The sequence below is a fragment of the Watersipora subatra genome, chromosome 1 (genome assembly GCF_963576615.1).
Source record: "Watersipora subatra chromosome 1, tzWatSuba1.1, whole genome shotgun sequence".
NCBI lineage: Eukaryota > Metazoa > Bryozoa > Gymnolaemata > Cheilostomatida > Watersiporidae > Watersipora > Watersipora subatra.
In genome coordinates, this window is record NC_088708.1 from 50,081,151 (window position 1) to 50,103,991 (window position 22,841).

At 35.9% G+C, this 22,841-nt stretch overlaps 1 protein-coding gene across 1 annotated transcript; it reads left to right on the forward strand.

Moving 5' to 3' along the window:
* Nucleotides 1–1,158: 1,158 nt before the first annotated feature.
* Nucleotides 1,159–7,406, forward strand: LOC137407446 (INO80 complex subunit C-like). Its single transcript, XM_068094072.1, has 5 exons — nt 1,159–1,402; nt 3,242–3,343; nt 5,074–5,179; nt 6,298–6,365; nt 7,236–7,406. Exons 1-5 carry the CDS (start codon nt 1,379–1,381, stop codon nt 7,365–7,367), a joined length of 432 nt encoding a protein of 143 aa, XP_067950173.1. The 5' UTR covers nt 1,159–1,378; the 3' UTR covers nt 7,368–7,406.
* The last annotated feature ends 15,435 nt before the right edge of the window (nt 7,407–22,841 follow it).

Genomic DNA, 22,841 nt, shown 5'->3' on the forward strand with positions numbered 1-22,841 from the left:
CTGAGACATGCCAAGACACACTTGAATCCATTTAAACCCGGAGATATAGTTTATGTGAAGCCAGTCAAGTCCAAGTGTACTACGATTTGGCCGACTGGCAGAATCACAGCACTCTCATCAAACACTGCTGCTAAAGTAGATGAAATACCACGACACATAGCAGATCTGCGGCTTTGTCATCGAATCTCACCAAGTAATCCAGCCAGTGATGCAGAAGTTTCTATAGACTTACCATACCAATTACCACTCAACGACGACAATGACATAGACATTGGAAACAAACCTGCCAACCCAAGAGTGGGGCAATGCGTGAGATTTGGTTTTGGGGCAATTGATGTATCAATGATAGTATATATAAAATTGTGGAAATTGGGGCAAAAATCTCACGCATTTTCATTTTTTCTTTGGGGTTATTGTGTGAGTCTCACGCCCAATGCGTGAGAGTTGGCAGGTATGATTGGAAACAAAAACGATGCTAATCAAGAAATAGTAGACCATAATGAGGCTCGTGTCAGCCATAGAGAACGCCGCCCACCACAATGGTTGGCTGATTTTTATGTAATTGATTGATGTGATTTAGAAATCAGGAGGAGGTGTGAATAGGAATTGTCTGAACATGTAGAAATAGTATTCATGTAAATAGGAATTGTCTAAACATGTTGAAGTAGTATCCATTTAATATTATTTGTGTTTTATGTAATGCTTTGCTGTATAAGTAATGCTTGCTAATATTTGTACTGTATCATCAGTGTGCGTAATGCTTACAGCCACCTACACTTGTCAGCTTCAACTATAGTTGCCCATTGACAGTGCTCGCAGCGAGTAGGTGCCACAGTAATGTTCATGTAAACATTGCAGTAGGCTTGATAGAGCAATATTGTGTGTTATGCGATGAGTCAGTTGAATTAGCGCAGTGCTGTTGTGTACATGTAATCACTTGTTGCGAATAAAGTGCTTTGACTATCATCAGCTAGCCACACAACAGTGGTCAGTTACGTTTCATGCGTAACTAACGTTACTAGAAAAAATCCGATTACCTAAATACCATACCAAATTCAAGGTGAATTAAAAGACCAAAAACCGTGCAGTCCATACGCCTAGTAGGAACGAGCGGTGAAGGTCAATTGGTTTGGTTGGGAGGACGTCGAAACCTGAGAACTCATGCTTAACTCGGTGTAGAAGAGTTTTGGAACACGGGGTAGCTTTTAGAGTCACTCTCAAAAATTTTGTTGGATAAAAGTATTTCAATAGTGTCAACACTTAATGCGCGTGGCTTGTCTGTTGTACTATTGGTATATATTCATATATTTTGTATTTCCGATTTTTATTGCTTGAAGTCAGCTACAAAGAGTTATAGAATGCAAGGCAGCTTGTAATCATGGAAACAAAAAGGAGACGTACGGTACGAATAACTATGGCCTAAAATATTTTGAAGTTTTGCCCTATTTCCTCATGTTGCTGAAATGTTATGTTTGTGTAGACTGCTCTGAATACATTTATATATACAGTCAAGCATCGATATAGAAAGTTAATATTTTCAGATATTTTCTTCATGTCGAAAACGTGATCTGACGCGAATATTCTGATAAGGATATATCGTATTTCATTTTAACTAGTATCGTAGGCTACATAAAAAAACATCAATAAATATGTTGAGCAATCACGTATAACATTCATTAAAACAGTAGATTATATAAATTTATTTATATAACACTAAATTCTAAAACATATATTATACGTGGAATATGAATTAATAATCAGCAGAAAGCGGTGTTTATTGCTACATGACCTTTAGGACACGTAAATGGAAGTTTAGGCTTAATATTACGTAAAAGTTGTAGTAAATAAAGCTGTTATGGGTGGGGGAAAATTATGTTATACATAACTACTCCGAATCCACACACAACATCAGGTTTGAATTTGCCATGTCATTTTATTCTATTTTGACTATGTTCAGTTTGTGCACTTTTGCTTAGCATGTGGGAACTAATTTGATTATTATTGGCTCAGGTCTTAGTGAGGTTTTAAGCTATTGTAAGCAATACTGACATTTACCAGTAAGAAGTACTTCTTATTATAGAAGTCCAACAATTAACATACACAACCAACAACGTTCTAAACAATAATATTAATGACAAAAGGGTAAAATAGCCAATAAATGATACACCCTTACTCAAACGGTCGTCCATATTTGCTTGCTCGGTCTTGTACGGCTGCGAGTTTCGATAGTCAGATGAGAGTCATGGCAATCCTTATATGTAGAGGTTTAGTAGTTGAGCTAGGAAAGTAGAAGAGAATCATCTGACAATGGAGAAGGAGTTTTCATGGGTGGGGAAAGGATAGAGGCTCCAGATGCAGAACGAAGAGAGAGGGAGATTTCAGTGGCAGAGGGAAGAGAGAGGGAGGCTCGGGAGGTAGAGGAACGCCCCTCAGCAGGCGGAGGGAGCCTCAACAGGTCCTTCAGAAGGGAAAGATAGCTAGACTGATAAATAGTGAAAGAGTCGTTGGAGCTGTTCTTTTTTATAAATTGTCTCTATTAGCCTGTGAAAACATGTTTAGGCGCTCAGGTTCGGTTCTTTATGTTGCAGAGGGTTAGCAGTTGAGTGAACTTGTCTTCAGTATGTCATGAGAGTATAATGATTGGAAATGATGGCTAACTCCAATTGTCTTGGTTGTGTCTGGTACATGTCTGATATCTTTGAATGGTTTCCTGGCATGTCGATTGATGTCCCTTTCCTTATGGGCTACTTCCACAGTTGGTTTCCCAAGCTGCTTGTAGATGAGTATACATGTATGATGACTGTCTTTATTGCTAGTTCTCTAATGTACTAGGTGTCATGTTCATTGTAATGTTGCATATGTATCTGGCATTTAGTCGTTTCTCCATTACGCTATCTGCTTTTGCTAATACTTTTTTACAACAAAGCGATAGAAACACACCGTGTAATTTACTCTAACTTACAATAAATGAAATATGAATTCAATGGATATGTTCGTATTATTTTCTACTCTAAATTCTACCAACTATTTTACTTTTACTTACGAATCTGTAATGTTTCGAAAACTTCAGACGCCGTATCTTAAAAGTACTTACTATGTCGTGACAAATACTTGCTCACGTTTTGTCATACATTGAAGAATTTGTTGGGGTATAGCTATACATTACCTCTACCCCTATGTAAGGGTAATGTAAGATGGAGCTTTGGTTTTACAGTAGCCTTTGATTTTATTCTTGTTTTAGGGGGAACCTCCAAATTCAGTAAAAACTACTCAACCCTCTGATGGATGTCTGCCTGCCGATCGATCTGAGAAGTCATTGAGTTTTAAGAACCCCAATTTTGTGGTGATTACTAGTCTGCTCTGTTCTACTTTTAATTTGGCTCAAAGAGTCTACATTTTTTCTTGGTTAAACTTTAACCCATGGATAAATTAGGCTTTAGAAGTCAGTTGGACATCTAAGAAAAAACATAAACCTAATGAGGGATGAATAAATTAGCTTCATTATCGCACCATCATAATACACAAAGTTTGGACCAAGAGAGGAATATCATATTAACTAGATCATGTGTACAGTTATCTATTGCATCTTCTTACATTTATGATACTAGCCATTGCATATCGTGGATTGTAAAGGGGTCGCTTTGCCAATAACCAAAAGTATTTAAAACTCGAGTTGGTTAGGCCATCAGAGAATGCCAAGTGGTCTATTACATTAGCATATACTGGTTTAGTTCATGTTAAATCACTCACCTAAAAAGTTTAGCATAATGTAATGAAGATTTGGATCCCATTGTTAGTCTTTATCCAAAAATGGTTCTTGATTCCCATGAACGCTTGTCTTACTGAACCTATGTTGTAGGTTTACTTGCAACAAAATTCACATTACAGTTATTTGGTATCAAACTAAACATGCCTAACTTCCGTTCTTAAAAGGCTAGCATATGTCACATATTTATGGGCGAAGCTTGTCGGCCGATTGTGTTGTTTTCGAAACGGATATTGAAACGCCTGAAAAAAGCCTTCATTACTTTGAAAGTTAGTGGACCAATCTTTATTTTGAATACAAAATCGGAATCAGCGTGTCGGATTTACCTAGATAATACGATACAAGTTGTACGTGGCAGTTATGGTTTAAAAACAGCAAACTTTAATGGTCTTGTTTATATTGGACATATTTACAAAGTATTTAAACCACCCATGCAAAATCTCCCGTTTTATCTACACTAGAAATATACCCTAAGACCTCATGCTCAAGCCGCGCGGCTTGTGCTCACAAACAGATGACTCACAAAGGAAAAAACCCTCCAACAAGCCGTCTGTGTATCTAGCCGCCCTTACCAACAAGCCGCATATGCCCACAGACCGCGGCTAACGACTGATTTTTTGTCGTCCTTGACTCCTTCGGGAGCGAGAGTGTTGAGACAGGTTTCGCTATACCCCCGTTCTCTTGAATAAGCAAAACTGTTTTGCACTCAGTTTGGTCCATAATTTCTGCTTCGATGTCAGCAGGGATTAACACGCTCCCAACCACTGGTCTCTCACTTGTGTGTAACGAATTAATCTCGACTTAGAGCGATAAATTCTTCTTTAGTCTAAGGTATTCCATAAACATGACCTTGAAAATAAACGAGTAGGTCGCCTAAACCCCCGTACATAAAAGTGTATCATGAATGCGATTCTATGGTTATAGCGTGGGAGCTGCGCAGAGACCAGATTTATCGAGAAGCCGCCCTAAGCCCCACGTAAGTTTTAAAAGAATGGCCTTAAGCCGCAGTCTATGACCTTGAACCAGAAGCCGCGCCCAACGACAAGCCACGCGGCTTGAGCATGAGGACTTACGGTACAGAACTATCCAATTTTTGCTAGATATCAACTACTGAGTAGACGACAATCAAAATTTCTAGTCATCAGTACATTCAATGAAAGGCAAATCAAGGGAGGCAAATATAAGATTGGTTTTACCATAAATTCAATCATGATTAAGCTGCTACCATTTAAAGTTGTTAAATTCTTGTGTGAATTCTTTAACTAAATTCTTTAACTAAATTATAGACTGAATTTATATATTCGCAGCATTCCATAAAGCTTGGAGCAACCAACAAAAGGCGTCTCTGGAAAAACTTGAAGCAGATCCTGGCTGCTGAAAAATCTCTGCAATGGAATTCAACAGATGTAACCTGTTAGTCTTTTATCTAATCTAAGTTTGTTGGGTTTGTCTGTTCATGCAAATACAAAATAATATTTTGTCATATGATTCAGTAAATGAGCTACCTTATTGTATGACACTTCAAATGTTAACTGCAACTATGTCATTCAACTTTTGCTTAACAGGTCTTCTTAACACAATGCCATATTTTTGAGAGCTATTAATAATTTCATGAGTAACTCGGTATGTTTTATATTCTCTCTAATATTTGTAGTAAATGCTAGGTGAATGTCCGACATTGCACGCATAATAAAAAAGTTTTCCCCGATAAAATTTATTTTTAATTAAAATATGTAATTAACGTTCCAACTTTTAAATGAAGGGTTTGTTTATTTCTGTGTGTGTCTGACTGATGCATAATTAAAATACACATATTTGAAAGCTTGAGGCATAGCTAAATCAGATTGTTTTTAAAAAAATTTTAACTTATGCTACACATTCGTTCAAGATTGAAAATAGCTTATAAACAGTGGCAGGTAATGTAGTTGCCATTGATCAAATTTCTTTACCCAATAAATTTGAGTAACTTGAGCGAGTCTAGATCTTTACTATAATATGAGCTGTCTGTCGTTCCATACAGTTGAGATTTCGTACAATTACATTCTTCCGTAGCATCAAGCTTGATACGGCCTGAAATAGTTGCACTCACAATCGTTACGCGTCATGATCTCTGACGCAACCATGATCTTCAAGCGTGATAGATTATAGTCGGCTTTGATAAGCATCATTATTCCATGAGATCACAAGTTGGTTGTATGGTGTATTGGGTAGCACACCCGTATGCAGAACCTGGGTTTCCGAGTTCAATTCCAGTGCGAAGCGGTTTTTCATTCCTAAAAATTTGTCGCCATAACTCCACATATGGATGACTGATAAATGACAAACATACACTGAGATTTATAAATAAATATATTTATATATAGATTTATATGCATATGCGTAGATATGTGTACCTAGTCATTGAGCTAGTATATGTGACACTCAAACCTCACTCCAAAGTTGGTGGCAAATTATTAATTCTATGAGACATTTGACTGGCCATTACTCTTGAAACAAAAATGCTAACACGATGGCATGCTCTGTAATTTTAGATTCGAGTATAGAGGCTCCTCCCTCTTTTTATCCTGCTAAGAAATATTCTGATATCAGTGGTTTGCCGGTGAGTACCATAGCTGAACTTCATTGAATTTTTGAATAGTCCCCCCTTCGGGTGGGAATTTACATTATACTACACTATGGTGATATTATTGTACATCTACAATCAAATTAAAATGTTTTCCTTAGTGTCTAGTTCCTTCTGTGACACAAGACCTCCAATCTTGCCAAAACGCATCAAAACAGTACTGCTATTTCTGTAGAATAATTTCAGTCATACATTTTGTCTACTGGCATTTGATCATTTTTTTAGTCATAGTCACTTTTCACTATAGTTTTCGCTTGGCAGTAAATGTGTACTTCACACCATCCCAATGATACACCCGTATCATTAACATTCTGCAATATCAATTTGTTGTAATTGCTATAAGAAAGTACAGATTCCTAAGTAACAAGAATTACTTGCTCTGAAGTTATAAATACAAAAATGCTTGATTTTCATTCTTTTCCCTCACTAAACTGCAAACTAAATGTTTGAAGCAGACCGGCTTCACATTTTTTAATAATTTTATTATCGTAATTGTTTTCATGGAGACCAGTTAAAAAAATGAAGTGATGTACGCAACGTCACTCACGCTAACCTAGATTAGGTACAATGTAAACCCTTTTATTGTGTAGGCCTTTTTATTATGTAGGCCTTTTTATTATTTTTGCATTTGCTACGTGTTATCTTCACCAGCCTTTTTTCTTTCATTTATGAAGCTAAAACATTCAAAAGACTTCAAGCATAGTTCTCAATTATACATCACATGACTTTATTTGGGTGTAGGGAAAAAAATCAGATCAATAATATTGTTTCCTGATAGCTAATTAATGACCTAGGAGAATGCTGTTGCATTCAAAATTTTAAAGCTGTCGTATGTTTTGTCAACAGGCCAAATATGTGGATCCACACAGCAAGTTGAGGTACGCTAGTGCAGAGGAATACAGTCAAATAAAGACTCTGCCTAGTGATATAGTGGCTGGCCTGCTACAGCTAAGGAAGGCCAACAATGTGGTCGGCTAGTTCTACCAGCTGGATCCTCTTTATCAGAAACATAAAGACCTCGTGTTAATTGTGGTTTATGACCTCGTGTTAATTGTGGTTTATTATTAGTGCTCTTGGAACGGATACATTGGCTGCATTGTACAAACTGTTATTTTGGGAAACATATAATATTGTTGTTGGATAAGAGATGGCACAGAAAGAAGCTATAGGTTTATGCTGCCTTTAATGTGCGTATTAGTCATGCTACAGACTATCTTTGAATTTGGTAGCCGCTGATGATCTCAAGGTGCCATATTGTACATATTCTTTGGTGACTATCATTTCTCTTAGGAATAAAATGCTAGCAACCTAATTGTTACAAATACCTATTCACATTTTCTAAACCTGCAACTTGGTCAAAATCTCTGCGATGGGAAAGCAGCTGTGCCTAAAAGCCTTCTGAGTTTGCTTGTGGTTCCAATGAGGAAGATATTTTTGCATTAATCTGTTATGCGCTCTACTTGGGGTACTTGATCATTTGATGTCACAAAGTTAGAGCCCTTCAGAAGCTACTTATTCTAAGTCCAATATATTTCAAAGAGAAGTTTTGCGCATAAGAATACTCGCTGTACAATTGTATAAAATACATAGTTTGTACACAACATGACTGCAGCTCAATTATGTCATAGAAGGCCTTGAAAAGTTAGTCCTAGTGTAATGCCTACAGTCAGCGTGACAAACAGAAACATGAGCAGTCTGTCTACCACGACAGCTATCTGCTGCCACTGCAACTTAATCGCTTCTCTTCTGTCCTGCTCCACCAATCGCATCTCATTCTGCAGAATTGACTCAGAAATAGTTTGCAGTACCGCAGAAAAATGTGTGTCAAGACGACTTTCTCCCTCAACGTGATGAGCCTCGGGTCGAATCTCACGCCAGGTATTTTTATCCGCGTTTTTGATAGTTTTACCTGTCACTTTTGATATTTCTGGCAGTTGCTTGCTATCTCCAGTCAGAACTTTTCCATTCGACTCTGGCTGCTTACGTTTGCGTGATGGCGCAATCTTCAATAGAATGTGTTTTATGTACTTATGCTGCCATCAATGAAACGAACAGCAGCACAAAGCCTAGTTCATCTATCATTGACTAGTTTGCTATGAACTTACTAAATAAGTTGAAATAACTCAATATATGGTATGTGAAAGGGTGGTTATCAAAAAATGTGTGGCTATTTGATCATTTCAAGATATTTTTTGCAATAAACAACCATTATTAGTTCAGAGACCGCTTCAAAACATGATCTAGTTCCAGAAAATTGCTAACACTATCTTCGTAATACTTGTATACCAAAAAATCTTACATAGCTTACTATGTTAGGACTAAAACAGGCTCTCACTACCCTTTAAACTTTATTATATAATTATATGGTATACTACACACTATTTGCGGCTTGTCAGCACACCCTCACATGATTTGATAAATTTGGTAGCTAAAATGGTAAACATTTCTAAACAAAGTAAATTTTTATGGTAAGTGAAGGATGGAAAGTAAATCAATAGGTTCAAGAGCAGATGATAAAAGGTAGGTGTAGAAATAGAAGGTAGATGAAGTGGGCATGTTAGGTATAGAATCAGAATATAGGTAAGTGTATAGGGAAGTTGTGAATACGAACACCGATGTAAGTGAACATACTGTCTCCATGCTGTAGCCATCACTCATCTTTGTAAGGCTGCTCGCTGGTGAGAGGAGTAGCTCTTGCAGCTCATAAGCATCATTTGGATATGTTGTTTTGCTCTTCTTTTTTGCCTGCTGACCCAGTGAGGGCATCTTTACTGTGCTGGCTTTCTTTAGTTCATAGAAAAATGTATCATATATGTTATTTAAATGTAAAAAAAACTATTGATGGCTGCTTCATATAAATTTCTGTATTCTTTAGTTTTAAAAGCATGGTTATGCAGCACTGGGTTTGCGACAGATTCTATATGGGTTCTCCAGTGTAGTAGCAGGTAGTTTCTGGATATATTGTATATTTTCGAAAATTATAGAAAGGTTTTTCCTTTTAAACACTTAAACTGCGAAATCACTCAGTTGTAGTCATATCATACATGTACATGGGTTAACCCTGCGATCTGTAGTTAGACAAATGTCACACTAGTGGTGAGCACAATCATGTAGCTACCCTTTGGCTAGCTACATTTTTTTGCTCACTGAAAGATAATGCAGCTACCCAATGGGTAGCCACATTATCTTTCTTTTGCCATCTACATGTACCAACATTCACTTTAAATGCATACTACAGTCACATATAGCTTTTTAGTTATAATAAATTCAACAGTCTTCATGGGCTATTCTGAATATCTCAAATCGAATATCGATAATCTGAATCAAAATATCAGTCTAGGTAAGACATCAACTAATTAACCCTTTCATTGGAAAAACACGACATAAACATCTTCATCGGTTCCGTGGGGAAACGGACATAACCGACGTTTTTGGTAGAAGTTTATAAAGCCGTCGCCTAGTACCAATAACAAAAGCATACAAACGCTTTTATGTATAAAACATTGTCTGCAAAATATTTATCTATAAATTATGATATGAAACAATTATCCAAAGGACATTTCTTAATGCTACAAGCCAAAAAATACAAAATCGTAATTCCATCGCAAAAATGTAAAATGGAAAAACCGGTTGGCAAGAGATTCGGCTTTTGAAATGAAGAAATAAAACTTTTATTGATCAATACAATAATAATTCACATGACAGTAGCGATTTAAACTCTAAAAACCTTGAAATTTTGAATATATAAAGAAAAGTCATGGTTGTAGTATCTTGGACGATAATAATGCTATATCTACTTGTGCTGTTGTTGTGAAGAGTAGAAAAATGCCTCATGATTGCAGCTCCAATACAAGCAACATCGGGGCTACTAGCTCTAATACAATGGTTACTACTACTGAGATGAAGCACATATAATCACACAGGCTTTAAATGGTTGGAAAAATGTTACTGACTAGGTGGTGACAAGCCTTCATCGCTCTACAATTTTTCCTCTCACTCAGTGCTCAACTTCACACCACCTGCTGATACTCCATTAGAAAATTTTGATTACTTCTTCCTACTGAGCAAGGTGGAAGTAATTTTTAAAAACTTATAGTAGCAGAATTTAACAAGTATTATTATGAGTATAAACGTGTAAAGATGGGAGTTGTACAACCACAGCCCATATTGCATTTATGGGAAAGTGCTACAGTGGAGCGATGAAGGGTAATTAATTATTAGACTGTGTCTGAACAATGGTTTGTGAAAAGTTCCAAGCAAAGTAACTTACTTTAATAAAAAAGCATCACATCCAAAACCATCCAGCAAATATCAGCTCAAGCCATGTATGTTCGTAAAATACCGACTTTATGAAATTGTCAACAAAAATGACACGACTTACGGACATTTTTTGATACTTTACCCAGCGAAAGGGTTAATATTACAATGGAACAAAAATTTACTGCCAGTTGTACCAAGTGATGGGTAATAAGGAAAGACCTTGTAGCTAAATAGAGCTCCTCACCTTATATATGTAGGGCTCTTCTTGAAGTAGATCTGGGTCAGGATATTCTATTTGCATACAGAACATTTTAGCCAGTATTTTGAAGCAAAGAAACTCAATCCACGGTGGCACGAGTTTGCCTCTTGTTCCTTTATGGTGAATGTTTAGAGTGCATACTGTCATAGCAGTAGCAAGGGAGACTATTCCAATGGTTATAAAGTAGTATATTCCTGCCAAGAGACATTTTACTTATGAAAGAAGTTTGTTGGAAATATCTCTTTGTGACACAAAAATTCTTAAAAAGCCACAAGCAGCATTTATGATTCACTGCATTTATGTTTGTATTTTGACATCTCCTGCTCCTTTATCTTATTTAACTTTATAGGTTGACTTGCAACAAAATTCACATTACAGTTATTTGGTATCAAAAGGTTCACCATATCTTACTCTGTTGTGTTGTGGGTGCCAAATATGTGCCAAAATTTTGTTGCAAGTCAACCTTTAACTTCATCATGCGCTAACCCTGATCGCATTTGTTAAAATTGATGCATGCAGCAACAAATACACTCTTAATTACCGTACCTTAATTGTACGTGTACCTTAATTAGGTACACGCCAAATTTTTTTCGGATGTGTTACACAGGTGCCTATCTGTTACAGTAGCCTGTTATGAATGTTTTGTCTATGCAATATTATGCAATTACTTGCTAAAGTTTCTCTCTTGCAAACCTATGACTGTACACAAAATGTGTCTGCACAATCCAAGCAGTGTGAAAATAGATACTTTTCATTATTTTTAAACTATTATTTGGAGTTGTTTTTATGAAATGCAGAATGCATGTTTTACAAGAAATTTGTCATAAGTTAGTTTTGTGTGTTATTCTATTGTTTACTAATACATAAGAATGTATATATATATATATATACATTCTTATGTAACAGTAAACAATATATAACCACTTGAATGCACAGAGAATTGCCCTTTGCCTTCATCGTAGCAGAATCAAATTTTAAAAAAGCTTTCACTCTTGATAATATAAATAGTAACTGTATTCACAAATTAGCTTCGAGGCCATGTTCAAAACTAAGTTAATCATCAGTGAAACATTAAAACTAAAAGATATTGCTATCTGTGGTTATCAGAAAACTAAGAGCTTCGTTTAACATATTGCTAATGAAGCATTTTATAAATTACAGCGCGAGAGGTTAAAGAATGGCTTGTTTGAGTAGATCAAGATTCTCCTCTTTTTTGGTAGCTAAGAAAAGAACATGAACTTAGCACATAGATATAAAACTTTGTGACACATAATAATTGAAAAACCGGCATATTTTTTACTGTCATGACAGTAAAAAATATGCCGGTTTTTCAATTATTATGTGTCGCAAAGTTTTATATCTATGTACTAAGTTCATATATGTGTGCAATAAGTGCAATATCTCCATAAATACAATACAGTGATACCTCGGCCTGCATGGTATAAATCAGTTTATATTAATGTGATAGTAGTGCATCAAAACAAAAATATATCTTGTTTACGTTGCAGTAACTTATCATAGTAACAATTCTGAACACCGTAAAACCTTCAATGCAGTTAAAAAAGATTTTGATGACAAGAAACCTAAAACAGGCACAGAACTTTAGCAAAGAACTTTTGTGACATTTAATAACCAATAGTTAAAGAGGTAGGATATGGTAATGAAAATGATACGAAAACTTATGTGTACATATGGGCAGAGATCAGTTTCATAGTCAAATAAATAATGTTTTGTGAAGTATCCACTACAATTTGTATTCAGTTGTTTCATTTTTCAATTAAATGCTGCCATTTGCAGGCAAAAAACCCTTTTTAGTATGCTACATCTTGCAATGTTCGTAGATACACATCATGACTTCTCATAAAATTATTTCATTGCACAACCACTCTATGATCGCATTCCAGGTTAGGAATTGCTCTTTATTGTGCCAATTGCATAGAATGGTTACGTAGAGAAATAATTTTATGAGAAGTTGAATCTATGAACATCAATCAATTGATGTAGCATTAAAAGGTTTTTTCACTGCCAATGGCAGCCTTTAATTGAATAAAGTATAATAGTCGAGCAGAAAATCATAACGGATATCATGCAAAAACATTCTCCATTTGACTACAAAACGATAATATAAATTTCCATAGGATGAGAAGACATTTTGAGGCCATCGCATTCTAAATTCCAGTCAAACAGAGTTTTTTTCTTTGTATAGTAAATTATGGCTGACAATAATCATGTGTTCATACCCAAAAAGTCAATTTGTGACAACAAAATACATTTTTATTAGTTAGGCTTTTATTCCGTAAAAAAACTAACTCAAAATCCTTCAGTTAAATAGAGCATTTGAGAGAAGTTCACTTTGAGTCAGCTGTATTTATTTTGTATGATGTGATAAATGGGTAGTGCATCATAAATTTAGGTGTGTGTGTGTGCGCGCGTGAGTAGAAAGCACAGGTAGAGTTCACGTTTGCGTGCGCATATGTGCGTGCATATGTGCGCTCTACCAGGCACACCTGATATGTAAATCAGTTCTGCTTCAGCAAAGACATACCTATGAGAGGTAGATGGTCAGCTGTAGGGGGCATAGCTTCAGTCACTAACATAAGAAAGACAGTCATTGATAATAAAGTTGTTATTCCCATGGTGACTTTTTCTCCAGAGTCGGACGGTATATAAAATCCTGCAAGAAAAAGCTTATGGTTATTATACTAGCAATATTAGAAAAGATATTGACTTAGCCAGACTGTCTGTGGTCAAATAAGAATAATAGTGATTGTAAATAATGTTTCTCAGAGAATGAGCCAGAATGTTTCTCGAGTTTGAGACAGTCTTGGAATAGACTACACAATTTACATGTACTTTACTGTTCATATAACGTAAAATCCCTATAACGTAAACGTTTTCCGAACTCATTAATTACGTTGTAGGAGCATCTACTGTCCTCCATCATATTCTTCACATCTTGAGTTAGTCAATAATAAAGGCTGGTAAGTACAGTAAGTACATACCAAGAAGAGCAACGAGAGTGATAAGGCAGCATGGCAGAAGCATGTTAAATATGTAGAAGAGAGGTCTACGTCTGATATGTATGTAGTAGGTAATATCTTGGTAAGGCTGGGGACAGCACGAGTAGTATACGGAGTGTACAGCCACCTCCATCTTTATTAGCTCAAACTCACTGTAAATAGCCCAAGTGTCAATTGATGCAGGTTGATGCTCTGCTCTGAAACTCAAAAATATTTTTTATACTCTCATTTCTTAGTTTAGCTGTCACGGTTTATTACTAGCATCTAATACAAACCCTTACTTGAGATGCAGCCATTGAATTTCCAAATTAAAATAACAATTTAAATAAAAAATGGATGTAAAACCGAAAGTCTATTGAAATTTCATACTGTGAACTATAAAATAGAAAGCTAACTGGTTCTTATAAAAATGGTGGACTATAATTTCCAGCAAACCAAATATATATGTAAAGCTATAACAAATGTATTGCAAGGAAATACAGCTGCTTTTTAGTAGATCAATATTTAAATATTAAATTATGGTGCTATGACTATAACAAGCAAACCAAAAATATTCCTACACAAAGTTTAAGTAAATCTTTTATTAAACAACTTTAAATTAGGCTGTTTATGGACATTTCTGACATCTGGGTTCTGCAGGGTGATAAACCTATATTATGTTGACCGATTAACGAAACAAGAACATATGTACTGGAATTAACAACATATGTTGATAGGTAAAATCTTTTCCACTTTTAGACTCTACAAATTTTCAAACTTTCTGAATATGCAGCTGTGAGGTGAGGCTAACACTACAAAATATTTGACTCTCACATCTTGTCTCTGTATCAACTATACTTAGGACTATACTTAAACTAGAGCTAAGGCGCCTTCAAGTACAAAACATCTCAGCTCTGCTTCAAGGATACGCGGTGTTGCCGGTGTTATATGATTATGAGAGAAGAGTTTAATAATTTAATATGAGGAATCTGCTGAACCAAACTAATCTACTGTACACACACTTCTCTGGGTTACTATATGGAAAATTTTTCACTACAAGTCTACAACTTTCAGCTTCGCCGTTTTGTGAAACATTTGCACCATCCTGCACTTTACTCACAAAATATGTACATACAAATATAGTTGCCCTTGTTGGCGCGAATGCGTTCTTATAAAGTTGAGATGTAATAAAACTGCATAAATGGTACATAACTGTATCTGCCATCAATTAAAGTGGGAACTGTAAATATAATATCATTTCACTTTTCATTTGATATGGGCTTTGATGGTAACTTGGATGCCATAGTTACATTTCACAAAATGGGCGCGCAACTAATACACATGTAGGTACACGAGACAAGCAAGCTGTGTTACCAGTAAGAACAATTTCTTGTCGTCTGATGTTGTGTAGTGTACAAAGGCGCTTTTCTACATAAGAGAGTGTATCGCATGCTAGTTGTCTCGTATGCAAACATATAAAAAGCAAAACTTATATGTAGCGCATTCCTCGGCTGTTAAACTTCTTTAGGTGCGAGTCTTATTAGCTAACTACTATATCATACCTGCCCGGTAACATGAGATTTACCTTTAGGTATACCAAGAGCTACATTATGATAGGGAGATAACTATTGAAATTGTCCGTGTCAATAGGTGTGGAGGTTCTGTTAACAATTTCAATTTACTTTTCGCATGTGAAAAACATGCAATCACTCTTAAAATTGTATAACAAAAACAAAATTTTTAAAGGATTGCTTTTTGTCATCGAGTATATAGTAACTATTTTCTAAGCAAAGTTGAGTATCAATAAATTAGTTCTCGTCATCAAAATCATGCAATTAGTCAATAAAACTTGAAATCTTACTAAAGATAATTGGCTATTGTCATTACAACTTTACAATAATAACTTACCAGCAATGGCATTTAGCATCCCCAAATACTTGAGAATGTAAAATTAGTTATCCAAAATTTAGAGGACAAAAGGAAATGATTTCAAAATTTTGACACAAACTATTAAAATCGGAATAAAATCTTACTTTAGTTACATAATCGAAAATGAATGTGAAACCATATTCAAAAACAATCCTTCGAGCCATTCTTGAAAAGACTGCAGAGGGGTTTGGAAGACAGGTAACGGGCTTCTCAATAGAGACTCATATTAGAGGACAGAGGTAGCGTCAAAACAAGCTGAAGCATTTATAAACTGAACCTGATAGAAAGGTAATACTGTTGTCTGATTAGCTAGATAGAGACAATGGGCTTGTTGTCACAGCTACCTGCTTGGCACGTAGTTACTGAGATCGCCTGACGTGTCAACGAGCATTAGATTTAGCTGTGATCCGTCATAGGTCCAAGAGGCAAACAGCATAGAACAGTTTTGAGTATCAAAAGGAAAGTACCTGAAAAACAACGAGAAGCCTTATAACGTATGAGAGTCTGTCTCAGATATTACAACTAATACTTGTTGTTATTTTATAGCACTATCATACTGAAACAGTTTAGAACCATGGCAAGTTTCTAGATGGCGCAAACATTTATGTGGCCGAAAGGTGAACGAACACAAAAAAAAAATTTTTTTTAACTTTTTGTGATCGCTATGTGAATGCTATGAATGTTAAACGCATCTTAAATGAGTGGTATGAGCATGCTATGTGAAGTTATATGAATCTTATATGAATCATAAGTGAATGGTATAAGCATGCTGTGCGATTGCTACAAGTATGGGACTGATAGTTGAATTTTATGTGAATCTTACATGGATTCTATGGGAGACCTATGTAAATCTGATGTTACTTTTATGTGAGCCCCACTTGAATCTCATGTGCATCCTAAGGGAATCTTATGTGAATGTGATTAGAATGTAATATGAATGCGCTGTAAATGCTGCACAGATGTTTGAATGTTATTTAAATGGTATGCAAATATTACTAGCATATAAGCACAGTGTAGCGAGCCGACAGTGTACTTAAAGGTTGACTTGCAAAAAAATTCACATTACAGTTATTTGGTATCAAAAGATTCACCATGTCTTACTCTGTTGTGTTATAGGTGCCAAATATGTGGAAATGTGATTACAAGCTCTTAAAAGCTCAAAAACGAAAAGCCGCCGTAGATTGGAATCTCTTTATTTCGATGACGTAGTCATGAAATTTATTACTGTCTTGTCACATGATATTCTCACGTGAATTGAAAGGCCAATAAAAAGCTCAATATAAAACTTATCGTAGCACTAGTTTATGACAAACACTTCGGGTTTTACCGAAGGCCCCGTATCAAATATAGATGCTTGCTACTTTACAGTTTTGTTTCGGTTTGGTCTAATTGGCAAGTCGTAATTTGATCATGTGACCCAATACTTCGCAAATAATTTCTGCGACACTTTTCGATTATTACAAGTGACCAACAGGCTCGTCATGATTATCAGACAATGATATGTACTCCTTCAAGCTAAGGCTAACAATTAAATGAATTTTTACGGTAAGTTATAGGATGTCACTGCTAAAAGTGACAGCATTATGATGACGATAAAACAGACGCGTAAGAACTATAGACATGGTTTTATTGAATGCGTGAAGTATATTTGTGAAAATATTTTGACCATTAAGGTTGCATGAAAGTGTAAACAGAAACCATCTCTCACAACTACGTCACATTTGAGCTGTTTTGGAAAGAGAATCAAAACTACAGCGGTCTCGTGTGGCTGCGATTTTCTGTTCGTTTTTTAGCTTTTAAGAGCTTGTAATCATATTTCCACATATTTTACATTTGCAACACAACAGAGTAAAACATGGTGAATCTTTTGATACCAAATAACTGTAATGTGAATTTTGTTGCAAGTCAACCTTTAAGGGAACAGTGAGGCGAAGGCCTTATGAAAACTTAATGGCTACACTAAAGCATCTATGAGAACATGAAAGCCGTTGAGAGATTGTGTGTATGGATGTAGGTAAAGTTATTTAAATACCTACAACATTATCAAAGATACAGGTGTCAGAGACTACCTACCTCACATTGATAGTGCAGGAGCTTTTATATATAACAGTTGAGAGCCATGTGACATTTCCATCGTTGTTCACTATCACATTAGTGCTGACCGCTGATGTACGTGATGACGATACATCCGCGCTACAACCACAGTAAAGTGTTTTCTCTTTTAAATTATTATAATATCCCATGAGTAAATATAACCAAAATGAAAACACATTGTCATTCTGTACACAGTGAGTTTAGACATGTTGGGCTATTCACAAATGTGACCCAGGCAGTCAGAATGTACAATCGTGCTAAAACCACATTTTTGAGTTATTTAAAGATTTAAAATCAGCAAATTCTGAGCATTTTAATGCATTTTAAATTTTTTAAATCGGGTTATTTATGCCCAAGTTATGCAAGATTTAGTAGAGAAGGTCTCGTGATGAACTAAAACTGTTGTTTTGAGTTTAAGCAGGATAAAGTTGCTGATTCATGAACTGTAAATCATGGTATTTGTTTACAAATCAAAATGCCATAGCAACCAACCACTTAATCTCAACCTATATTAATGAAACCTGGCATTCTCTACAATAAAACCCTGAAAAACATGATTGTTGCATTTTTGTTCCAATTCGATTGACGGTTGACCTCCCAAAGGTCATAGAAAAGGTTAACAATATATGTGGCTAAAAACTCACCGTCCTGGATATATTAATTAAAAGGGTATGCTTCAAACTGGGCACTTCTCATCAAGCTATATTGCTGTGACTGCATATAATGACAGTCCAACAACTTAACAAAGAGTTGAAAGTGTATTCAGAATTGTCCACCTTTACAGAAGGTCGTGGTAAGGTCAACGAAAAGTGACAACAGAAGGCATCAGGATGCGGAAATATCAACCCAACTCATCAAGTGACCATTCAATCTAGAGCTCTTTTTATGTAGTTTAACACTCACGCAGTGTAGCACGAGTATGCTGCAGAGATTTATTGTAGCGCATTAGAGGGGTTTCATTGTTATGCTAGTGGCAATTTGTCCCAACACAACCGTATCCAACGTTTCCTTCGGTAATCCTTGATACACAGTTCTAATGAGGCTTAATTGTTTAGATGACATAAAACTAGCGCATAATTCTTTACATTTGCACCCACTTATCAGTTTGATGTCAACAGCTAGAATGGGAATGCTATCAGCAGTGATAGGCTGATCGTTATTCTCTGTAATTTGATTTAATTCATTCGCATTATCGTTAGCAGCCACATATTGCGTAAGCAGCTGCATTTCTAAGGTTGCCCTATTATCACAATCCTCATCATCGCTTTCACTATGATCTGAGGCAGCTGACTCAGATTCTAAGTAAAAATACTCATCTAGCATCAACTAGCCGTAATTTTTGCGATGGTTTTATTTTGTTCTAGCCTGAAGCATTAAAACCGGAAATAGCCAAATACACGCGCGCACCCGCAGTTTGAACCTATATTTATGATCTTGGGTTACGAAAAATTCCATAGCAACCACCGATATGGGTATAGTTAAATGGCAATTCTGGCTTTATGATTGGTCAGACACAAAAATAAACAAGACCACGTGAAAGAGCAGGGTTGAATGCACTATAAACCACTGTTTACTAAAATGGTGACGGTGAGTCATATAATAGCGTAAAGCATGCTTAGCGCGCTATTGTGAACAATGCAATTACCGCACGATTGTACATTCTGACGGCCGGGGTCACAAATGCTCAGTGCTAATTACATGTAGTTTTAGTTAGTGGTATGTGGTGTTATTTACAGCTGGTTTGTTCAACGCTACTGAGAACTACTTAGTACCATTTAGTATGTGGATTTTTGAGGAAAATTTTGCTATTCATATGATATTTAGTATTGCAGAATCTAACCAAAATCTGTGGTTTGCCAAATAATGTCATAGTACAGTAGACGCTCCTATAATGTAAACCTCTTATGACGTAAGTTCAACCTAACGTAACGAATTTATGTAAGGTTTTTTTCATACTACGAAAAAAATTCCATACAATGTAACATGTCGAGTCGGTGCAAGCTCTCCAATTTGATTTGAACCATGAGAATCTCAAGGTTTGCCTTATAAATATCGCTTTCTTTCTTGCAACTCTTGAGAGAGAACACAACATTATAAGGTAATCTCTATACATGTATATACTCTACTAGTAACCCGGCAGTCTAGTTCGCCGTGAGTGATGGTCAGGTGAGTCTATCGAACACAAAGAACAAGTTGCTGGGCAGTTATTCTGAGACACTTGAAGGTAATCAATCGGTACGGCTGTTAGAGTGTCTGTATACCATGCTGAACTAACTAACCAAGCTAACTTCTAATCCTGGCGACGGCTAGACAGACAAACAGACAGACAGATACCGCTCTTATTATGATGATGATATTTTTGTTTTACTTTATTTTAGACACAGACAATATTTTTGTCGTTAGAGCTTAGTCCTTGCTGCCAAGAAAAATTGACAACTATCGATTTAAATTGCTCTGTAACACATGCTCTCTCCTTATCTTATGATGACAAAACTGTAATTATCGACCATAAACCAAGTGAAAATGATAAAAAAGGAGAAAAGTTGCCGATACAAACCAATAATTCTACAATTACTATACAGCCATTGAATTAAAACTTTATGTTTAGTTCTTTTGCTTTTTGTATATCACAGGGTTGAGCTTGGAAAGATCTTACAATGAATTAGGCAATTTACATGTATTTTACTTTTTGTATGACGACAAATCCCGATAACATAAACATTCCTGGAATGGATTATTCACATCATAGGAGCGTCTACTGTATTGTATTTTGCTAGTTTACCTATTACACACCCAAGAAAGTTCATAGTCAAGACGAGCAGACTACTCCTTTGAATTCCCTTAGCAATAAGATTTGATACATTGGCTAGTAGTAGTCTGTATCTTGATAGGTTATTCGCTTTTAATATAAGCGAATAACCTAACTGTTTTACGCTTGTTAAAGGCTCATAAACCTTTGGTTTGGAGAATTGAAGAAAAGGTGTTTACAAGGTATGCTTAGTCTGTTAGGTCACAATGTGATGACTCAAAGTAAATTGCCAAAAACCCATCTAGTGAATATCGTTAAAGCGTACAAAGAATTGAGCAATATAACCACAATCTCAGAGCTAACGATGTATACGGATTTGTTTCATGATAGTGTCAGCCAAAGAAAACAACTCCTAATATAATAAGTATTAAGTCAAAGTTTAAAATTTATTGTAGACATTTAGAGTACTATTATAGCTTTATATGTGATATCGTTAACACGGATGTGTTGAATTTGCATATTTTTTGGCGAGCAAGTACTACCAATTGATAGCCTATGATTGCTTCAAAAGAACTATCGAGACCTTTTATTTCATATATGAAACAGCTACCATTATTCTAGAGTAGAATAAGAAGTTAATGAGTAGGCCATGCACATCACACACACACTCTAGTCTCAACCTCAGAATTACTGATCATATAGCTATCAGCTGCTCTAACAGCTATACATGTTTACATGTACACGTATAATATACATACTAAATTGCATATTATATATTATTGCAAACTGTACTTACTGTGATTTAGTCAGAATGCTATACTTTAAAATGTAACAACAGTTTAAAGCGATTGTATGCTAGAGGCACAATCATACCAGAAGCAGCATCTACCTAGTACAAAGACTGCGAAGAGACATGTTATCAACACACTTGTTATAAAGGAGGATATCTGGCAGCCATACAGTTTCATAAGGAAGGTAAAGAGTTGTTATCCCTCCATATTGTTTAGGATTCCAGGCGAGTTCATGATCGACCCATCCCTGGTTGAGCCAACAGTTTGTTGTCACTATCTGGTTCTTCTCATCCTTAATTGAGATAAAATAAATCTGACATGGTTTAAACTACATCTAGTGTCTTTGCTTGAAGTGTGAAGGTTCTTACAATTTGCCACTAGTTCATTATAAGAGAGGGCTGAAACTTTTTGCAGTTGCTGCATTCTATAATTCTTGCATTATTTTATGGCTGTGTACAAAAAAGCTTTCACGAACACCTCAAGTATGAACATGTATGCAGGTATTACTGGATTGCATATATAATCGTTAATAAATTTGTCCTAGGACATATACCAGCCGAATCAATCCACGACTTAAACTTGGCTATTCTCCTCCCTCCAGGAACCCGGTTCGAACCCGTAATCTTTTTCCACCAAATCTTTTTCTATAAAATTAAAACAACGCTAACATTTTTATAGCACTGTTATAATAAAAACAGTGCTAAGAATAAAACGATCTAATGAAGTTGGATAGGTGTGGAGCAACTATCATTGCCTATGGCAATAATAGGCAGAGTAGCCCAAGGGTTCTGTTGGTTAAAATCTAGGTGGTTTGTCTTTGTTTGTAGTAAGAGGTGTATCAAAATGTTCACATGACCTCTATGATTCTAACCATAGAGCCTATTTTGTAACTGTACTTGCTCGACAGTTGTTCAATCTATGATAGAGACTGTAAACATGTACCCAGCAGTAAGCACCCAGTGCATCCAAACCTACTCAAAATGGAACCGGACAGGTAACCATCAAAAGCACTAGAGCAGTCCTATGCACAACTTAACAATGTAAATGATTCAGCTAGCTTGAAGTTAATTACTCTGAGTTGTCAGCACATGACGCATAAACTGGCTCACTTGGATTAGTTTTCCCTGTCATTTTTAACATATTTTTGTTATGCAACTTGTGTGAATAAAATAACGGAAATGCAGATTGCGCAATAGTGTTTGACTTTTTGCGCGCATTTCTATCTCCGCGAATAATAAAAAGTTGCTCTTTTCACCAGGAAGTTAGTTGTTTGCATAAATTGTGTGGTTTGTAAAAGCTTGATCAGACTTATCATATTACAAGATTGAAGCTCTGTGACAAGTAGCCTTAATGCATACAGCTGCAGCTTGC

Coding starts and splice junctions, on each gene's coding strand:
- LOC137407446 (XM_068094072.1), top strand. CDS start 1,379: ATGGAAACAAAAAGGAGACGTACG. Junction 3,344..5,073: donor TTAAGAACCCCAATTTTGTG/GTGATTACTAGT, acceptor ATATATTCGCAG/CATTCCATAAAGCTTGGAGC. Junction 6,366..7,235: donor CTGATATCAGTGGTTTGCCG/GTGAGTACCATA, acceptor TTTTGTCAACAG/GCCAAATATGTGGATCCACA.